This window comes from Mytilus trossulus, chromosome 3 (assembly GCF_036588685.1).
Source record: "Mytilus trossulus isolate FHL-02 chromosome 3, PNRI_Mtr1.1.1.hap1, whole genome shotgun sequence".
In the NCBI taxonomy this organism is placed as follows: Eukaryota; Metazoa; Mollusca; class Bivalvia; order Mytilida; family Mytilidae; genus Mytilus; species Mytilus trossulus.
Window position 1 is genome coordinate 45391774 of NC_086375.1, and position 21782 is coordinate 45413555.

Genomic DNA, 21782 nt, shown 5'->3' on the forward strand with positions numbered 1-21782 from the left:
TTGCCAAAACAAAACTCGCATTTTAGACCTTAGACATGTTAGATATAGACAGAGACATATATACATGTATATATATGTCTCTGATATAGATTACTAAAGTCCACTACTGTAAAGGAATAGATCTAGTACTCTCAATATAATTATTTCCCATTTCTCGATCTCTGTCTCAAATATTAGAATAAGTCATCTTTAAAAGGTATTATTTTCGTATTCTTATCGGTATAATTATTTCGAAATTTTTCTTATATTTATGTATAAATGTATTTTTCCCATTATTTATTGATCTTTATTTAGGTCCAAAATTATTCTTTCGTAAAAGTACATCAGTAAACAAATGGATTATCTCCCTTGTCACGAGACAACACACGAGATTTACGCCATTTTGACAAAGAAAGGCAGACAGCCTTGTGAAAAAGTGTAAATACACACTTAATTTAACAGTTCTGGCTCCTTAGGCCACTTAAGGCCTAAAGAGAGGTGTATGCCACTCTCAAATGCCAACCAACGCAATCTGCCTGAACAGCAGAGCCAAGAAAACGATCTGACAAGTTCGAAGAAAAGGCGACTGAGTGATAACTGTTCAAGTCAAAACAATAAACGATTTAGGGAGAATTCTGAGATATCCCCAATGACAGATTCTCAGAAACGTGCAAACTTCTCAGCGTTAACTAATCCCTCAAACGGAATAAATAGGCATGCATCCCCTCTTGCCAATAGTAAACCTGGATCCACAAAGAAACTGATAATAAAAAATTTCAAAGGTACTTAATTATGTAAAATAAGTTTGAGATCCAAAGCATTTACTCTCTGAAACTTAGGAACAAACTGAAACTTAGGAACAAACAGGGATGCATACAATTCATTATGTTGAATAAGTACAAGTAATGTTTAAAAATCTAAATATGATTGGTTTTCAGTATCAAATTTGCATGATGGTGATTTTCACTCTGCTGTATGGTACTGCAGATATCTCCTTACTGATTCAGCTTGCTAGCAGTCGACATGTCAGGGACAATTCTAATGTATTATGTATTCTAAAGTCGGTTACCATTCTTAGCAGTTATTGTAATTTAATTCTTGTAGCAATTTTACTGTAATATTAATTATAATATGGTTATATAAAAAAGAAGATGTGGTATGATTGCCAATGAGACAACTATCCTCAAAAGACCAAAATGACACAAACATTAACAATTATAGGTCACTGTATGGCCTTCAACAATGAGCAAAGCCCATAATGTTTAGTCCAAGGTTACTCTTGAGTCCAACGACTGTTTTGCCAGATAAGCTGGGGCCTGTCCCACAGCTGTTGGACGTCAGAGTAATCTCGGACTAGGTTATGGTGTGCATGATCATTGATGATAAAGTGACCTCTGCATATTTGAGATATAAATTAAAGAAGTGAAAACTATTATTGCTATGCACTGCTCAGGGAGAGAACTATTATTAAATATAAAACTATGTTACTTGTTCACAGTCCACTAGTCATTACATGTGCTGGTCACCCAAGGGTTTCAAGAGTTTTACAATACTTCTATAAATTGGTAAAACTGGACAAAAACAATGATTTTTGTCGAGCCTGCAACTTTTGTTGCAGAAAGCTCGACATAGGGATAGTGATCCGGCGGCGGCTACGGCGGCGGCGTTAGCTCACTTCTTTAAAGCTTTATATTTTAGAAGGTGGAAGACTTGGATGCTTCATACTTTGTATATAGATGCTTCATGTTATGAAGTTTCCGTCAGTCACATGTCCAATGTCCTTGACCTCATTTTCATGGTTCAGTGACCACTTGAAAAAAAAGTTCAGATTTTTTGTAATGTTGAATTCCCTCTTACTATAAGTAATAGGATAACTATATTTGATATGTGCGTACCTTGCAAGGTCCTCATATCTGTCAGACAGTTTTCACTTGACCTCGACCTCATTTCATGGATCAGTGAACAAGGTTAAGTTTTGGTGGTCAAGTCCATATCTCAGATACTATAAGCAATAGGTCTTGTATATTCGGTTTATGGAAGGACTGTAAGGTGTACATGTCCAACTGGCAGGTGTCATCTTACCTTGACCTCATTTTCATGGTTCATAGGTTATAGTTAAGTTTTTGTGTTTTGGTCTGTTTTTCTCATACTAGATGCAACAGGTCTACTATATTTGTTGTATGGAATGATTGTAAGGTGTACATGTCTAGTGGGCAGATGTCATGTGACCTTGACCTCATTTTCATGGTTCAGTGATCAAAGTTAAGTTTTTGAGTTTTGGTCTTTTTATCTAATACTATATGCCATAGGTCAACTATGTTTGGTGTATGGAAATATTTTATGATCTTTATGTCAGTCGTGCAGGTTTTATTTGACCATGACCTCATTTTCACGATTCATTGCACAGTGTTATGTTTTTGTGTTTTGGTCTATTTTTCTTCAACTATAAGTAATAGGTTAACTATATATGTTGTATAGAAGCATTGTTAGCTGTACATGTCTGCCTGGCATGGTTCATCTGACCTTGACCTCATTTTCAAGGTTCATTGGTCTTTCTTTAGTTATCTTGATTAATGTTAAGTTTATGTGATAGTTGTAATAAAGCTTTATACTTAGGACTATCAACATTATATCAATGACTTGTACAGAAGGCGAGACATTTCAGCGTGTGCACTCTTGTGTAAAACTTAATTTGTATCTATTTGAAGAAAAAAATTGTAGTTTGACTATTTTTATAGTATTATTGCTAAATATATACATTGTAAGGTAGCAATACACAGTTACAAGTTTAGTTTCGCAATATGGTCATGGTGAATTTTTTGAATATGAAAGTTTTTGTACAATTAAATTGATTTTTAGATAATTGAAGAAAAAAATAGCTTTCTAAGTGGTGTTATATGAATATTTAGATTGTTTTAGCATGTTTTACAGGCCATTTTCTGTTTGATAGTCCGTATTTTCCTATCTGTACTGCCCATAGGTCCATAAATTATTGTAGTGCTTATCAACAAAGATTTGACGCTCACTTTTTAATTCAATTTTATGGAAAAACAAGCAGAAATGCATATGATTGTTTTTGGATCTCTTGATCGGTCTCACTAATTAGCGACAACAAGAATTTTAGCAACAACAAGCGACAAGAAGCGACAACAAGAATTATTTTAGCGACAACAAGCGACAAGAAACTATTTAGCGACAATAAAACATTTTTTTTTTTAATTTACATTAATTATTGCAATAAATATTAAAAGAATATGCAAAAGAAAATAATTTTAGCGACAAGAAAGTTAAAATTGATAGAATAAAATGAAACATTATTTACATATTTATTTTATCATCTGTTATGTATAACAGCCAGTATTACGTTTCATTATTGTATTCTGAGATTACTTTTCCTTGTGTTTTAGAACATAATAATTATCTTAAAATTTGGTTTTTAAAACTCTTTTCTTGCAATATATATATTAAGCTCGCAAAATTAATTATTTGTGCATCATTGTCCTGAAAATATTGACACAAATTGTGAAATACAAAGAACTGAAATCAAACAAGAGGAAAAGAAAATTGAAATGTGAATGTTTTCATTTTTTTTAATTGTTTATTGACTCATTAAACGATATTTATCATGTTTATGCATATTGATTGAAGATGAAAGGAAATTAATGACAATCTTGAGTTTTCAACAGGTGTTCACTATTTACAATGATTGTATATTCTGGCGCGTGTAATTGTATAGTCTGACGCGTGTACAAAGTTGAAGGTGTTAATTGGATGTTATTGTAGCAATAGAACAGGGGACACGCGCGTCGTTAATCTCATTTGATGTTCCACATTGTGTGTATTGTTATTACCTTAGGGTGAAGCCACATCTTATGTTGATCCTATCAAGAACAATGAATTATACTGTTAGAAAGGAAAAAATATTTCATGTTTTTGTTTCAATAAATCCATTCGTTTATTCATACTTTGACTTTGATGAAAACAGATACATCCATTATCTTATACATATTCTTCATATTAAGAAATAAAAAAAATAAGCTCAATCTCTTTCTTCCTCACAAATGTTTCATTTCTTCATCTACCTATATAATAGAACATTTTAATTAGACATATGGACCATAATTTGGTATTCGGCCTTTGGTTTCTTTTTGTATCCTTTTTTATAAGTTCTAAAATTTTAACTTTTATTTTGTGGGTTGTGTTGGTGTTAGAATAGTATGAATGGAACAATTGAGTTTTTTCGAGAAAAAATTAATACATTTTGATTCAGCGTTTACGTGACATGAAACCAAACAGGAAACCAATCTTTATTTTCTTTATTTTGCACAATATAATTCAAAAGGCATATATAAACACAATTACTAGTGTTACTTGCTTCATGTTAATATTTAAAATCTATTTTCAATGTTATATTAAAGTTTTTTTTAAACCTGACAGGAAACCATAAGAAACCGAAAGCATTTTTTTAGTTTTATTTTATTGCAAAATCTGCTTAAAATAATCTGAACAGTATACTTTTTCTTAAAATCCATCTTAAATGTAACAGTATTATAAAACTCCTAAATATGTGCTTGTTTTGAAATCAATTAGTACAATTTATTCAGAATTTTCCATATTTTCTTCATTGATACAGGATACCATAATCGTTGTATCTTGATGTTTAAGCCAAAAAAATGTATTTATATTTGGTTTTGATATTCCAGTTATATACAATTTATTCCAAATCATTGGCAATGTAACATTTTTTAAATCCAGTAAAGATAAAAACTTTTAACTTGGAATTAAAATCTTTAAAATAGGCACAATGTGATACTTGTGACCTGTACACCATCTACATGGTTTCCACATTTTAACCTACTTTAGTGGGCTAAAATCAATAAAGTACTTCCTTTCAAGTCATGCATGGTAAAAGTTTACTTCTCCTTTGACAAGTTTATTGCGTTTCTGATAAGTGTTTGCAGAACATGAATAAAAAATATTAATTGAAAACTGTGACAAAGATTCCAACTTTGTACATTCCAAGTGTAACGGTATATTAACATGTATTTTTTATTAAATTATGTTTATTCACCTAAAATATCCAGTAATATTTACTGCTGAAGTAAAATCAATCCAACGAGCATTGGTACAATGATATTAAAGAGATGTAATTTCGATTGATTTTTCCAAGGACTCTTCACGTCATTATCGGGAAACGAAGTGTGTTCTCACGTCTGTCAAATATGAAATCGATTTTGTCAAGTCATTGGGCATTTATTTTCACACAGGATCGTATGTAACATTATGTCCATAGGAAAAATAACAGACCACCGGTGCAATCTCTTTGACAATTGTATTTTCCTCTTTTAAACAAGACGAAACAAGTCTACAGATTATGTTTGCTAACATCCCGTTGGAAACAAAAACAATGTTTAGACCTAGTATTTCGTACATCCGGTCGTAATGGCGTTAGTCACATGTTTCACGTATGACCAGAAATGATTAGAACTTAAGGCAAAAACAATTTTAATAAATAACTGGACTTCTGTTTCGTGTGAAATGTAACGCATAACCACATCGTAATTTTCTTACTTAATTATTACGAAGATCAAAACAAGAATGTAAATCATCTCAGATTTACCTGTTTGAACATCTCGCGAGAGTTCATATTTGCATATTGTTTTTAAGAATTCTATTACAACAAAGCAGATTACATCATCTAAAAATTGCGTTACGAAATCGGACACAAAAATCACGCCACTGTTCTTACATCTGCTACATAAATACTTATAGTTCTCGGCATTTTCTTCTCACTATTCTTATTGGTCGATGTTCTTTGTTATTTGAAAGCAAAAGTTACGAATTTGCCGGTGACGATTATCTATAAATCAGTCAGCGTTATGCTCTTCGGAAGCAAAAAGTAACGCGAGAAACGACACAAAAATACGGTTGTAGAATCTTTGAAATTCGAATATTTTAATTTTTTTTCTAGGGAAGAGTAGCATACACTTGTATGTTGATAAAAATAATGGCATCTTTAGATGTAGTTACAACTTTTCTTACAGTAATTCACATTTTATCACTTTTCTATAGTTATAGGAAACAGAGCCCAATAGCAAATTATGGTCCATATCTGCTCGTAAATTTAAAAAAAACCATAACATACAAATTTCTTTAAATCTTATATCTAATACTCAATAAAAAAAATGTTTTATTGTCGCTAAATAGTTTTCTTGTCGCTTGTTGTCGCTAAAATAATTCTTCTTGTCGCTTGTTGACGCTTGTCGCTTCTTGACGCTTGTTGTCGCTAATTAGTGAGACCGTCTCTTGATAGATATATGTCTATGGTTTCAAGGCAGGTATCACTGTAATTGATTAAAATTTTCCTTTGGACCAAATTTTGGAGACTTTTGTGACATGTTCATCCCCATTTTTTGTAATATTTTGTATCAAATAAATGAAGATTGTTGCCATGGTTACACCCAAAAGGGATTATATTTCACCATTATAACCATTAGAAATCAATTCTATGGAAGATTCTCTTTCTATAAATATATACATGCATAACACAAATATAAAGTCTTATTTGTTAGAAAGGAAGGAAAAGAGGGTGTTAAAAAATTATGAGTGTCAATTTTAAGTTATTTTCCTTACTATGTATTGCTACCTTAACAGATCAATATGAGTCATTTTCAGAGGATAATACAATCAAAATTGCATATAGGTGAGACATCACTACATGTCAACAGTTTATTAATATCAGATGCAATGTTGTTTTTTTTTTTCATGTAACAAAGTGAAACTTAATTTAACACCTAAAGAGATTGTAATTATATTTATATTTTATGAAATGTTTTACCCTAGAAAAGCCAAGACTTCCAGATAACTTCCAAGCTTTAACATGGGACAAATTGGCAGAATCTGTGCAGGCCATTCACACAAGCCGCTCTATAAATTCCAGTTTAGAAGAGCTATACCAGGCAGTAGAGAACATGTGTTCTCACAAGATGTCTGCAGCATTGTATGATCAGCTGAAACAGATTTGTGAAAACCATGTGAAGTCAAATATTACACAGTTCTTGGAATATCCTTTAATCAAAACTATAGCCTAATTTGAACGGGACAAGTATATATATATATGTAAATTTCAAAAATGATTTTAGAATGTTTGTAGTAATCCTTCGGTCAGTCATTGAGGATTGCAAAGTTGTATAAGTGCAGTTAAAATTAATGCAGAGAGTACAATGTACATGTACATGTATAACAGTTAGAATTACTTTGTTGCTTGCAAAATCAATTCATGATTGTACATGTTTAACTAATGAATCAAATTTTTAGTTAACAACACTGAATTTGTTTGTTAAAAATCTCTAGCAATCAGAAGTTCTTGTTCAATTTTGTTACTTTAACATAAAAAGTTATCAATTATAAATATGTATATTCCTTAACACTTGATACAGATAACATGGGATATGAACAGTTTCTAAAGAAGATGGATAACATTTGGCAATCTCACTGTAGACAAATGGTAAATCGTTTATTTTATTTTTATCTGGGATTTTGTTTTAAAAGGTTTAGACAAGCCTGTGCATTGTGTAAAAATCTACCAAGATCTCATGTTGAAAAAGCAGCCATTTAGCATGTTTAGAATATTAAACCACCATGACCATGCTCAATAAATAATCCTTTCAGAGGGTCAGGGTGTACATGTACCAGTATTGCATAACCCATTCAATACTCACTTTGAAGTTGAATACCTATTAAAATGATTTAGAATAATACAATAAAAAAAATATATCATATACATGTATCATGAAAATGAAAATGAGAGATACACAAATTTGAAATTTTGATTTATACAATGTATTTGATTGTACATTATCTTAGGTCAACATTTAGTTACAAATGTCTTCATATCATAATGTTTGATCAATTTATTTTTGTTTCAGATAATGATCAGAAGTATTTTCCTGTTTTTAGACAGAACCTATGTTTTACAGACTACATCAGTGATGTCTATATGGTGGGTATTAGTTAAATGGTCAGATATCACATGTGAAGGAAAATAATACAAATTATGAGACAGCCTTCTTCTATCATTGATTTCTTTAAGAAGCAACTGAACTTTCAATTGAGAACCATACCATTTTTGTTGGAACAAAAACCCAATATGAACTGACTTTATTGCATAAGAATGAAAAAAATTATGAACATGTTTAGTACCGGTATAACAAATTATTATGTTTTCAGGTCTGCTACCATAAGAACATCGGATATTCAGTTAAAGTTATGGGGTTAAGATAAATTAAAGTTTGGTTTAAATTGGTTTACCATGAAGTAATGATCACATCAACTTGAAACTTAGTTCATATATTCCTTATGATATGAATGTTTCATACATAAAAATGTCATACATGTATATGCGTTAACTCAGTTTTGTCCCAGATTTCCTTGTTCACTGAAGATGGCAATGCCAAGATAGTGCAAGCGGGACATTTATTTATTTATTGGTAACATAAGACTGCAATGAACATTTTTACCGTTTCTTGATTTTCTATAATTTTTGCAACTCTTTTTTAAAATTTTTGATAGCAGAAAAACTTATTTAAATTTTAGGGATATGGGGCTAGATTTATTCAGATCAAATATTGTTGGGCATCACATTGTACAGAACAGAACAGTGGAAGGATTGCTACAATTAATATCAAGGGAGAGAAGTGGGGAGGCTGTGGATCGACAGTTGATGAAGTCTTTACTCAGGATGTTGTCAGATTTACAGGTAATTATTCATTCTATTACAGACAATTGCATTGAGCGTGTAGGTAAATGTTATATCTTTGATTAGCTTGCTTGATAGCTGAACCGTAAAGTCATTATTAGAAAAGGTATACTTCCCTCCTTACAAAGTAGTCTAGTCCTACAGGCAGATATATTGGTTATCTGTTGGACTAGTCTACTCTTAAATGAGGGTAGTTTGTCTAATCTAATATTGACTTCACAGTTCAGCTACCAAGCAAGCTAACCCAAGATATAACCGTATATTATTAATTCGTATTATTTAACAAATTTGATTCGTTTAGGCATAGTCACATGCTAAACTATATTTTCAAAGGTAGAGAGAAAACGGCATATAGCAAAAAGCATATTGACCGGCAAAATGCATATCGCACGGTTATTTTTAGAATATCTAAAAACCGATATACTTTGTGACGTCATGTAATTTCAGGATATTGTTTAACGTTTTGAAACACATGATATCTGTGATCAATAATTTGATGGAAAAAATCTTCAAATACATAAGATGTCCAAAAAAAAGTAAATTAAATAACAACTGATATGTTGTTATTGCCAAGGAGACAAATTGATGTAATATTTATAAAATTCCAACAAACCTAAATGACGATTTTGATACAATTATGGTCAGAAATTAATAATATAACAAATATAGCCTTTGTATGAGGTCAATACAGGATATATCGACCCAAAGAAGTATATCGACCTCGGACTTCGTCCTCAGTCAATATGCTTCTTTCAGGTCAATATATCCTTGTATCGACCTCATACAAAGGCTGTATTTGTATAATACTTACACACTCAATGCAATCGACTGTAATACCTGCCTTTTACAAGAAATATATATAGTTTGTAGTAATTTCTTCTCAGGCCTAAGGGCCTTGTTGTATATGTCTGGTGTATATTTCTCAGATTTATATGCCCCACCTACGATAGGACTATACAAGCTAATGCCTTTACTTTGCATCTGTTATGTGTTATGTTCATGAACTTATCCCTTAAAAAAAATCACTTTATTTAAGCATAAATTGTTTGTAATTATCAGTAGAGGTCATTTTTAAAGTTTTGTTTGAAGAATTTACTGAAGTGGTACATTGGGTTGTGGGCAATGCAAATGCATAAATATGTCATGATCATCTCATATGAGATTATCTAGGCTTTCAAACAAATATGGAAGCAAGCATTATATGAAACAAATTGATAAAAATTTATTGATAATTTCATTTGGCGAATATATGAACTATAGAATTATCTGAGTTTTATCAAATAACCTATGTCTGAGTCCTGACTACTTGTCCCTTGAGTGTTTATGAAGATGTGAAGGTTTTTAATTTAAATCAATGATGCAACTTTGTCATCTTTATGATAATCATACATTGTTTTACATGAAAAGAAATTTAATAATTGTAGATATATCATGACTCATTTGAAAAGAAATTCCTAGAAGCAACAGATCGATTGTATGCAGCTGAGGGTCAAAGGTTAATGCAAGAAAGGGATGTAAGTATGAGACTTAAGAAGGTCTGTATTGAAGGGAAAATGTATACACATTGATATCAGTGATATTTTAATGGATTTATATTGAGGGGCAATGATTGAAAAATAAGAACTATAAAAAAAAGAGATGGTATAATTGCCAATGAGACAACTCTTTGTTAGCCCAAATGGCACAGAAATTAATAACTATAGGTCACTGTGTGGCCTTCAACAATGAGCACATACCCCATGGTCATAATTATAATGAAATTTAAGTTTAAAGGAGTAGGTTCAGTAAGACCCCTTTTTGGCTCCAAAATATAGCAGTTTTACAAAATTGTGAAAATGTAATCGTTAAGCTATTTATTGGAAAGTAGAATGATTCTGCTACATAGAAAAGGGCTGTTTTTGACAATACAATGTACATATATCGGGTACTAGCATCATTAAGACATGCTAAATTACTGAAATCTTCACAATTTTTTGCATTTTAGTTAAATTTTCAACGGTTTCCGTCTTAAATGAAAGTGGCCGCATTCGTGCTCATTCATAATATTGAAATATAAGTTGTATTTGATGATAATACATAATATATATAAAGGTCGAGGATGAACACGGATGCGACGACTTTCATTTTTGACAAAAACCATCTGAAAAGTGACGATTTTTTGGCATATTTGATAGATTTTTCATATTTAGGCTTGAATTGGAGCGTTTTCATTGACTTAATCAGTTTAAATCTTTCACAGAAACTAATTGAATCAATTGAAATGTTTAAAAAGTGACAAAAATATTTCGTTAGATGAACTTGAAAATTGAGGCCAAAATCGGCCCTTACCGACCTACTCCTTTATATAAAAAGGCATTACTGGTATCCATCAGATTCAAATAGTAAACATATTTGGCTAACATTGTATTTATCAGGGACAGCTGTAGTTCTCTGTATAAACCTTTCAAGGGATTTCATTATGTTAAATTTTGATTAATATTTAGATGATGGCTGCTTAATTTTCAAAAGAAGTAGATATGGTAAAGATTTTTTACCCTCATTATTTCAATATAAAATCTAGTGTTTCAAGTTATATGCAAAAACAAGTGAGGAAGTGGAAAAGCATGATTTTGTGGTGCTTTCCTAGTAAAGAGAAGTTTAGTGGTAAAGGAAATAAAGAGTGCAGGGTTTGGTAGACTTCATTTAAAAGTTAAATAGTTTATGTATTTTAACAAGCTGTTTGTTAAAGCCTTATCTTTAAACCAATGAAAACTGGCCTGTTTCCATTGAATTCTGTTCATACTTGAAATTTGTGCTCATTTTAAAGTCCTGAAATAAAAGCTGATCAGTTAATTTTCAACAACCCAAAATGCCCCTATGATACACTGTGACCCTTTAATCATGATAATTGAAGTCTTAGAATAAGGGACCATAAATGTACTCAAAGTATTAAATTAGCACTTTGTATGTTCTGTAGTTTCTTGGCAAAAAAAGACCTTACAGAAGCTCAAGTCTTTAGATGAAAAAATACAAATTTCTTTGATTTTGTTGTGATGGAGTCTTATATAATGTTATAACTACTTCATTTACAGGTGCCAGAATACCTAGCTTATGTTGATAAAAGACTTGGAGAAGAGAATGAGAGACTTCTGCATTATCTTGATCCATCAACAAAGTAAGTTTTATTTCTCATAAAATAAATTGTTTTTAAATCAGCCATTCATTATGAAGCATTTTTATCGTTTGTACAAGCTTTTACAGATTTCTATATAGCATGTAATCTACATACATGTTAAATTGCTTATCTGGGTTAAGTTTTGTTTTTAGGTCCATACGAAAGCTTAATTAATTCAGATAGAAAACTTTTATAAATATTGTTCTTGTTAAGTTTAAAGTGAAAAAATATCAGAGAACAAATAACCATGTGACTTGAATAGGTGCACATTTAACATATCTCTATTTTTCATAACCAAGGTTCGTGTTGTTTATTCTTTAGTTTTCTATGTTGTGTCATGTGTACTATTGTTTTTGTGTTTGTCTTTTTCAATTTTAGCCATGGCGTTGTCAGTTTGTATAAGATTTATGAGTTTGTCTGTCCCTTTGATATCTTTCATCCCTCTCTTATACATTATTATTGGTTTTCAAGATGTTTATTTTGTTAACATTTTACTCCTGTGGTAGTGTTAAACTTTTCAAAGGCTTTGGTATAATTTTATATTCATTAATGCTGTAAACTTTTTATTTCAGGAAGAATTTGGTTTGTTGTGTTGAAAAACAGTTACTGGATCAACACTTAAATACAATTTTACAAAAAGGTAAATAAAGATTTGGAGATATAGAATGTTAAAATGTTTATAAGTCAAGATTATTTTGAAAAGTTAAGTAAGCTGATAGAGTCAAAATTAGAATGTACTGATAAACTCATAAAAGTGTAATTGAATATTTTATATGAACAGAAAGAACTATATAAATTAAATTAGTTATAAAGTTTAAACATTTAATTTCTCATGAGAACAATTGAATACTTTTTAAGTATATGCATGTTACTGTACTGCATATAGCTTACAGTTCCAGCTTCTAACTTTATGTAATTTTTTAATATTGTTACTTGTAGGTCTGAATCAGTTGTTATCAGAGAACAGAATACAGGATCTCACATTAATGTATCAGTTGTTTTCTAGAGTAAAGGATGGGTTAAAGGAACTTTCCATAGCATTTGCTGCATATATCAAAGTATGTACCAAATCGTTATATAGTGTCATCAAATGTTTCCTTGGACACCAACTCTGTTTTGTGTGTGTCTTGGGGACGCTGTTTTGTTAACATGTACTCTTAATGTCTCCTTTTTATTGTAACTGTCTTCTTAATGATCTGGTTTGTAAATGACAGTTTATAGAATTCATTAGTATTGTGTGAATAATACAGTTAGAAAATCTTTATATGTACAGATACACTCAGATTACTTGATAATATTTTATTATAGAGTAACCACAGATAAAAAAAATTGTAAGATTAAATATAATTTTCTGTATACAAGAACATAATTACTGTTGCTTCTTATTTTCAGACTACCGGTCGTCTTATTGTGGTAAATACTGACAATGATCCAGAGAAGGACAGAGATATGGTACAGAAATTATTAGGTATGGTATTAAGATGAAGAACCGCATTTAAGGTGGTACCCAACACTTTCACTAAAATTAATTTAGCTCGTTTAATTTTCAAAAAATTTTGACAAAGTATTAACTTTGACCCTTTAACAACAATATAAAAATTTCAAAAATTTTGAACCAACCGTTTTATCAGAAAATTTACACTGGTTATATAGCAATTTGACAAACACAAATTTTGATCATTGAGAAGCTTAATACTCCCTTAACACCACAACGTAATTAAAATGTTTAGCTGACTTTACAGAGTTATCTCCCTGTAGTGTTAAATCACTGTTCTTTTGAAACACAATTTACTTAACAGTGTGAAATGTTTGCAGCAAAATCTTTCTTACAGCATGTTATAAGTTTTACAGACTTTTTAAATGGTTTGAATTTTGTCTTATTAAAACTAATACAACCAGTGATGATTAATATAATGAATGACAAAAACTTTTTTTTCCAGATTTTAAAGAAAAATTAGATAATGTGATAGACATTTGCTTTGCCAAAAATGAAAAATTTATCAATGGTTTGAAGGAAAGCTTTGAACATTTTATTAACCAGCGACAGAACAAACCTGCAGAACTTATAGGTAGTTATATTATAATAAAATATTATAAATGTCACAGTGTAGAATGTAGAAAGTAAGTGAAAAATAGTAATATCAGTATTTCTCCAAAATAGTTGACAATATACTGAATATTTATATCACAATTGAAATGAATTAATACATTAGAGCATTTCACTTTTATCAACATACTTTTTTTTTTATAAAAAGTTAATAGGAGATTCAGGGTATATTAATGAAACAGCAACCCAACTACACAATAAAATCTTGAAAGGCATCTCTTAGTGAATTTCTGATCTCCAGTTAGATAAGTATCCACATCAAACTAGATGAGTATCAACGAAAAATAAAAAAAACAAGAAAAGAAATAAAAGAAGTCAAAATATGTTTTTTAAAAGTCTTCACACCAAATCATTGAGTAAAAAAAAGAAAATGTGGTATTATTGCTAATGAGACAACTCTCCACAAGAGATTAAATGACGCAGAAATTAACAACTGTAGGTCGCCTTATGTCCTTTAACAATGAGCAAAGCTTATATGGCATAGTCAGCTTTAATAGCCCCTGAAATGATAATTGTAAAACAATTCAAACAAGAAAAAATGGCCTAATTTATGTACAAATAATGTATGAAAAACAAATCTGTGACACATCATTAAACAACAACCACTAAATTACAGACACTTGACTTGGGACAGGCACATTCATACAGAATGTGGCAGGGTTAAACATGTTAGTGTGATCCCAACCCTCTACTTATCAGGAGATAGATCAAAAGCAATATAGGATCTTGATCGTTTAGTCTATTTTGCATATTTGAAATCTATCATGGGAAGCTAGATATAAGAGTGGAACACAATTCTTTCTAGTTTTGCAAAGATTGTATAATTATGCATGTCGCTGTTATGTTTTTAATCTAGCAGTAAACAATCTTTACTTATTTCAGCAAAATATGTTGATTCCAAGTTACGTTCTGGAAACAAGGTAAAGATTTAGTTTTAACTTATTTAGGCATTTGTAGAATTAGTCTTAATAGGTGTTTTGTAGAATTCATTTTGAATTAAAAAGAAGGAGATGTGGTATGATTGCCAATTAGACAATGAAGTGGATATAAGCAATTATAGGCCAACATATGGTATTCAACAATGAAAAGAAGTCATGCTGTATAGTTGGCTATTAAAGGCTAAAACAATGTACATGAAAAAATGTGAATCATAAATTAATAAATATATTGAAACTGGAATTATATTTGTACTGCACCTCTATTGAACTTGATTTTAAGTGTTGTTGGCTTTTCATTGTTACAATCTGAAGCAAACTTTTGCTCCTCTTTAAGTTACATTATTTTCAATAGGTGCCAACATGCCTTTTAATGGTATTTCTGTGTATTTCAAGAGAAAATTAGTTCTATAAAAAATGAAATTCATCTATTGAAAGGGGAACACTATATGAATTATTGTAAGAATATTATAACTATTTGTTTTAGGAAGCAACAGAAGAAGAACTAGAAAGACTGTTAGACAAGATAATGGTTCTTTTTAGGTTTATTCATGGTAAGTGAACATTTTGTACATGTTTTGTGAGAGAGAAAAAATCTAGTAGGTTTATGGTCTGATTATTTGATTAATTATTCTACTTTAGATAACCATTGTATGTTATTATTTGATGGGTAGATTAAAGGGGCATTCAGTAGCTGTCAAATTAATGTTACCAATTTGACTCAAATATAACATACTAAAACGTATATTCAAATTATAAAATGTCTAAAATAAACAATTTACAATGCATGTGCTTGATTTTTATGTATCAGCAAATCGTGTGTATTTTAGTCCAAATGCCATCTAATTAACCATTTAGGTGACATCTGAACACTGCCAACGGTAATATTACCTGATATCAACATAAATATAGATAAAAATAGATAGAAAACTCATGCAATTGGATTTTTCTTAGTCTGTTTGTTATTTTATTGGTTAAAAACATGTGTTAATCATTGTTTTTATCTGTGTCAAAATGAGTTTTTGTGCAAGGGAATCATTCCAAAGCAATGTTTCAAAGCTTATTTTTTACAAAATTTGTTTTTGACCATTATTTTTAATTATACAGGTAAAGATGTATTTGAGGCATTCTATAAAAAAGATTTAGCCAAGAGATTATTGGTTGGTAAAAGTGCTTCTGTAGATGCAGAGAAATCAATGTTATCTAAGCTCAAACAAGGTAAAATATTAAATAATTGTCAGCATGTATTTTACATAGTTGTTGTTTGATTATTCTTATTAAAACCTTATAATGTAGATGAAAACTTTTACCGTGTTTTCTGTAAACTTACCTTCAATGATAAAATATCTTCACCAGTTCATTGTAGAAAGGGAATCAATACTAGTATTACTTAAAAATGCAAACAACATGTAATATTGCATAGTATTACTTTAATGAAAACCTTTACATATTATGGCTCCATTTATCTAGATCCAGATTTAATGAACATATTTATAATTTAATTTACCTCTTTTATAAAATATTTTCATAATACTATAATAGATAAATCTTAATAGAAGTAATTCAGTTGCAGTGTACCGAGACTAGATAGAGTAATTATTAACCTGGCCTAGGTTATCATTGTTATTAGTTTTTGATAGTTGTATGTTTTGGTAGTCAATATTGATATCAATTATTGTCATTGTCTTTCAGAATGTGGAGCAGCATTTACTAGTAAATTAGAAGGAATGTTTAAAGACATGGAACTGTCTAAAGACTTTATGTTGACATTTAAACAACAAATGCAGCATATTGACACCCCTGGTGGGATAGATTTAACTGTCAATATATTAACTATGGGCTACTGGCCCACATATATGCCAATGGAAGTACATCTTCCCGCTGAAGTAAGTATGTATATAGACAATGATAGATTTAACTGTCAATTTATTAACTATGGGCTACTGGCCCACATATATGCCAATGGAAGTACATCTTCCCGCTGAAGTAAGTATGTATATAGACAATGATAGATTTAACTGATGATATATAAACTATGGGCTAATGGCCCACACATATATATATATGCCAATGGAAATAAGTATTGTATTAGTAAACCAAAGCAATGTCATTCTCACAACATATTTAGCTGACTGGGATTTGCTCATTGTTTAGAGCCATACAATGACATGGTCTCTGTTGGAGAGTTGTCTCATTGGTAAAATATACCACATCTACTTATATTTATAACCAAAAATATATCTCAAAGTCTGCTCCTCTTTATTTAAACAACTAAAACTAAACAGATCACAATAACAGATAGTAAATTATTGACAGAAATTTGTAAAATATATTTTTTATTGTCATTTTTTTTTCCAGATGGTTAAATACCAAGAAATTTTCAAAAAGTTTTACTTGGGTAAACACAGTGGGAAGAAACTTCAGTGGCAGTCAACTCTGGGACATTGTGTTCTCAAAGCATGCTTCCCAGTAAGTGATTTTTTTAAGGAGAAAAAAAGGTTTAAACAAAAAACAATAACAACAAGATGACAAGCATCACCAAAAGTTCTTGACAGCCAGATCAATCATTAACACTGAACTCTGATAAAAACAGAAAAAACACAGAAAATAACATAAACAAACAACACCACGAACACATGGTCAGGATCCGATAGCCTGATTTGGTACAGGAACAAAATGTGTTAGGCTTGAATGAGTTTTTATGTACACTCAAACCTCAGATGTTATAATGCATAAAGACATATATATATAAATATTGGAAGTTAATCTTTTAACCAAATTTAGGGAAAATGTAGAAACAGAAATTGGTGCATGTCTTCATCCTCACACTGATTAACAATTGTTTTGTTTCTACTCAATGACAACATGATAAAATAAATGAATTGAAATAGTATGTTGGAAGACATTATAAAATATTGTTTTATAAATGATTAGTTAACCACAAGTTATTATTTTTTTTCAGGGAGGAAAGAAGGAACTACAAGTGTCCCTATTCCAAACCTTATGTCTTCTTTTATTTAATGAGGGTGATGTTTTCACATTTAAAGAAATAAAACTTGCTACAGCAATAGGTAAGTCTTAAAAGAACATCATAAATGTAAAATGGCTTCTTGAATGGTTCCATAATGAAGATTATAAGACTTCCCTCCCTTTTAAGAAATTTAGCCATTTCAGAGGAGTCCACTGCTAAGTAGAACAATGGACAAATTACCGACCGTGCGAGGTCTGTATAGCCAGTCAAGGTCGTTAAACACTTCCATTTGTTGTCAATGGACATAAAAAGTGTTCTAATATCAGAAGTGATTTTAACTTTTACTTTTACATGTACTTTTTCTAAGGTGAACATTATGTGCCATGTAGTACAATGTTGATGGACAGTTATTCTGTTTAAAATGGATTAAGATAAAAAGATAAATAGATGCTTAAATTCATGAACATTAGGTTTGTCTAAAAATTCCTTGGATGTTAAGATATAATTGTAAATATGTTTGAAATTATTTGAAAAAATAAATGTTGCTGCTCTTATTTTATGACATAGTTATAAGTTTAAATGCTTCATATTTTATATTATATATGAGAATCCATTCTTTGGCAAACATAACTTAAACTCTACTAAAAAGGAAAAGATAGGGAGCATATATAATCCTTGGTATATCACTAGGTTATATAAAAAAATAATTGGTTGATGTTTAGTCATGTCCAAGTGAATTATCTCCCCTTGATTTTAACTTATTTTGTGGCCAAGTTATCTCCCATGGTAAAATATCTGATTTTTGTTGAGCCATTGACTTTTGTCAAAAATGCAAGACATAGGGATCCTATATTTTAATAACCTATCTTAAACTATTCTGGATTTCTACCAAACTTGCACAGAAGCTTGTTTATAATCTTAAAATAGTATCCAGAAGTAAATTTTGTAAAAAAAAAAAATCCTGTTTTTCAGAACAACTGAAACACATTTAAGTGTAAATTATTAGGGATTGGGATCAATATATATTCCTTCTGTTAAACACTAACTTATTGATATCTGACATTTTTTTTTATCTACAGAGGATGGTGAATTGAGACGTACTCTACAGTCTTTAGCATGTGGTAAAGCCAGAGTCATTTCTAAAGAACCTAAGGTAGGAAATATCATTTATTGATGTTATCTTTTAATTTTTGTATGAAACTTTATTTTTTTTTTATGTGTATAGTTGTAAAGTTGTTTATTTTTTAAGAGTTTGTACACAATGATGTTTTGACTTATTTTGTACCTGTACAGTGCATAGTATCTTATTATAGTAAAATTCAAAAGTAATGTTAACCCATTTTCTTAAAATAATGAAATACTAAAACAAACCTTCATTAATTTTTTTTAAGGTTTTTCTAAACAAAAAAATAGGTAGTGTTCCTTGACATATTTTTTTAAAAATCCAACATACAAAAAAGACATTGATTTGATCAGTGAATAAGTGCCTGGAATTGACAGTTTCAGAATCTAATCGCTATGGGTAATCTCATTGTTTGTACACCAAAATGAAAATAGCGTTATGTCATTGGTTGAATTTCAATTGTTTAGAACGTTTTTAATCAATCGCACTGTTTTGGTGTACACTTTTGAAAATATTATCCAGAATGCGTAAGATTTTGATAAACAGAGAGTTAATATTATAATGGATATATATATTGTAAAATCTGGATTTTCAGTTTACTTGCTGGAATATATTTGATATATTTTGTGAAATCAATCATAAAGGGTTTTGTTATTATTATTTTCTAGAGTAAAGATGTGGAAGATGATGATAAGTTCATATTCAATGATGGATTTAAGCACAAATTATGTAGAATCAAAATTAATCAGATTCAAATGAAAGAAACAGTAAGTATATGTAGTACAAAGATTTGTGTTTCTATACAATTCTTAATCATTCCTCTTGTCGGTCATTAAAATGTTTTCGGAAGTCAGAAGAAATGTAATATTTATTACTAAACATAACTTTAACACGATAGACAATTTTACTATTTTTGAAAGTTTATTGGCTCTAATAAGGAGATGTGGTATGATTGCCAATGAGACAACTATTCAGCACAGCAAAGTCCATATGAAATGGATGTAAGCAATTATAGGCAACTACAGAAATTTTGAATTATGAGAAAAACTGATACTCAGCTGGAAAAGCCCCTAACATTTCAATTGAGAGAAACCCAACAGCCTTATTTATATAACAAAACCATTTATGAAAGCTATTATGACTGACATGAACCAACAACAACCACTGAACATCAGGCTCCTGACTTTTCATAAAGAATGGTATTAAAGGGTATGCTTAATTCTTTAATTCTCTAGTACTTGTGACTGGACCAATTAAGAAATCAAATTCTAAAATCCAAAAGGAGCAAATGTCACTTTTAATATTAGTTCATGTTGGTAAATTTTATATCAATTATTAGAAAAATTTGTATTATGTAGAGAGTATACATATATTTCATCTTATGAAGTTTAACCAATATCTATTTTAGTAAAGAAACAATTCTTTGGTAAGATCAGGGTAGTTTAGTTCTCATCAGTATACATATTTTAAATACTTTTGTTACCTATATATATTGAATAAATATATCAATATAAATGAATTTTTACTTTCCATCATATAAGGTGAAGTAATTTGTAACTTTTAAAGTACAAAATTTTGAATTGTTCTTTTAATATTTTACAGCCAGAAGAAAACACCAGTACCACAGAACGTGTATTCCAGGACAGACAGTATCAAGTTGACGCAGCTATTGTCCGTATTATGAAAACACGCAAAGCACTTAGTCATAATTTACTTATCTCAGAACTCTACAAACAACTCAAATTCCCTGTCAAGGTAATTCTTATTATTACAACTTCATATTTAGTTAAAATGGTGGAAAAAAATAAAAATGCCACATTATACAACCACATTTCTGAAGAAAAAAAAAAGATTTTGATTTAGGATATATGGATTGTATGCCACTGCCAAACAATGTACATGTCTGTGCATTTATACTCCATTCAGGAGGAATGGTTCTTCAAAGTTGAAAAATAATCTTTCCAGTCTTGTTCCTGCTTTTACTCTCAACCAAATCTTTTCAAATTTTAATATGTTGTTACTGATAACAAAATGGAGGACAAGTTCTATATTTACCATTTCCACTTTTGCTGTTCAGGAGTTATGGTCCTTGTGATATTGAAAAACACAAGGACACAAATATTGAAAATTCTAGTTTGCTGTCGCTCTGAAATCCTTCTTGTTTTGCTATAATCTTCTGTTGAGCATGTTAATTAAATTTTTAGACAACACAGTTATCATTCTTTATTTGTTATCTTTATACATGTACTTATTTTATAACTATATTCTAATTTATCATTCTCATTATGTATGTAGTTTACAAAATGTCCATTCAATCTTGACAACAATATTATTCTTTATTACAGCCTACAGATCTGAAGAAAAGAATAGAAAGTTTAATAGATAGAGACTATATGGAAAGAGACAAAGAAGATGCTAATCAGTATCACTATGTTGCTTGATTTATTGTAAAAATAGGAAGAGAAGAAAACTCTCATATAATTGTGATTATTTGATGACAGAGTCAGATCAGCGCTATCATCTGACTGTGTCATAAAGACTTTATATTTGTATGTTTCAGCACAGATTTGTGTTGAATTCTTATATTAACATCAGTGCTGTTTTGACTTCTTGAATATTTTTAATGCAGGAATTTGAAGCAGATTAGTTAGCTTGAGTTGACTTTGGATTCCTGGATATTTTCACTCTATTTGTACACCAGTTTTCATGTTTAAATTAACTATGTATGATGATGTAAAATATGTGATAATTTTCA

General features: G+C 30.1%; 1 protein-coding gene across 1 annotated transcript; it reads left to right on the top strand.

Annotated features, from left to right (window-relative positions):
• Positions 1 to 336: 336 nt before the first annotated feature.
• LOC134711605 (cullin-4A-like) lies at positions 337 to 21782 on the top strand. Its single transcript, XM_063572301.1, has 21 exons — positions 337 to 761; positions 6823 to 7042; positions 7417 to 7486; positions 7908 to 7981; positions 8575 to 8737; positions 10162 to 10251; positions 11809 to 11891; positions 12464 to 12531; positions 12831 to 12949; positions 13284 to 13359; positions 13832 to 13960; positions 14881 to 14918; positions 15421 to 15487; positions 16041 to 16151; positions 16626 to 16819; positions 17292 to 17402; positions 17896 to 18004; positions 18984 to 19057; positions 19696 to 19794; positions 20630 to 20782; positions 21373 to 21782. Exons 1-21 carry the CDS (start codon positions 482 to 484, stop codon positions 21466 to 21468), a joined length of 2424 nt encoding a protein of 807 aa, XP_063428371.1. The 5' UTR covers positions 337 to 481; the 3' UTR covers positions 21469 to 21782.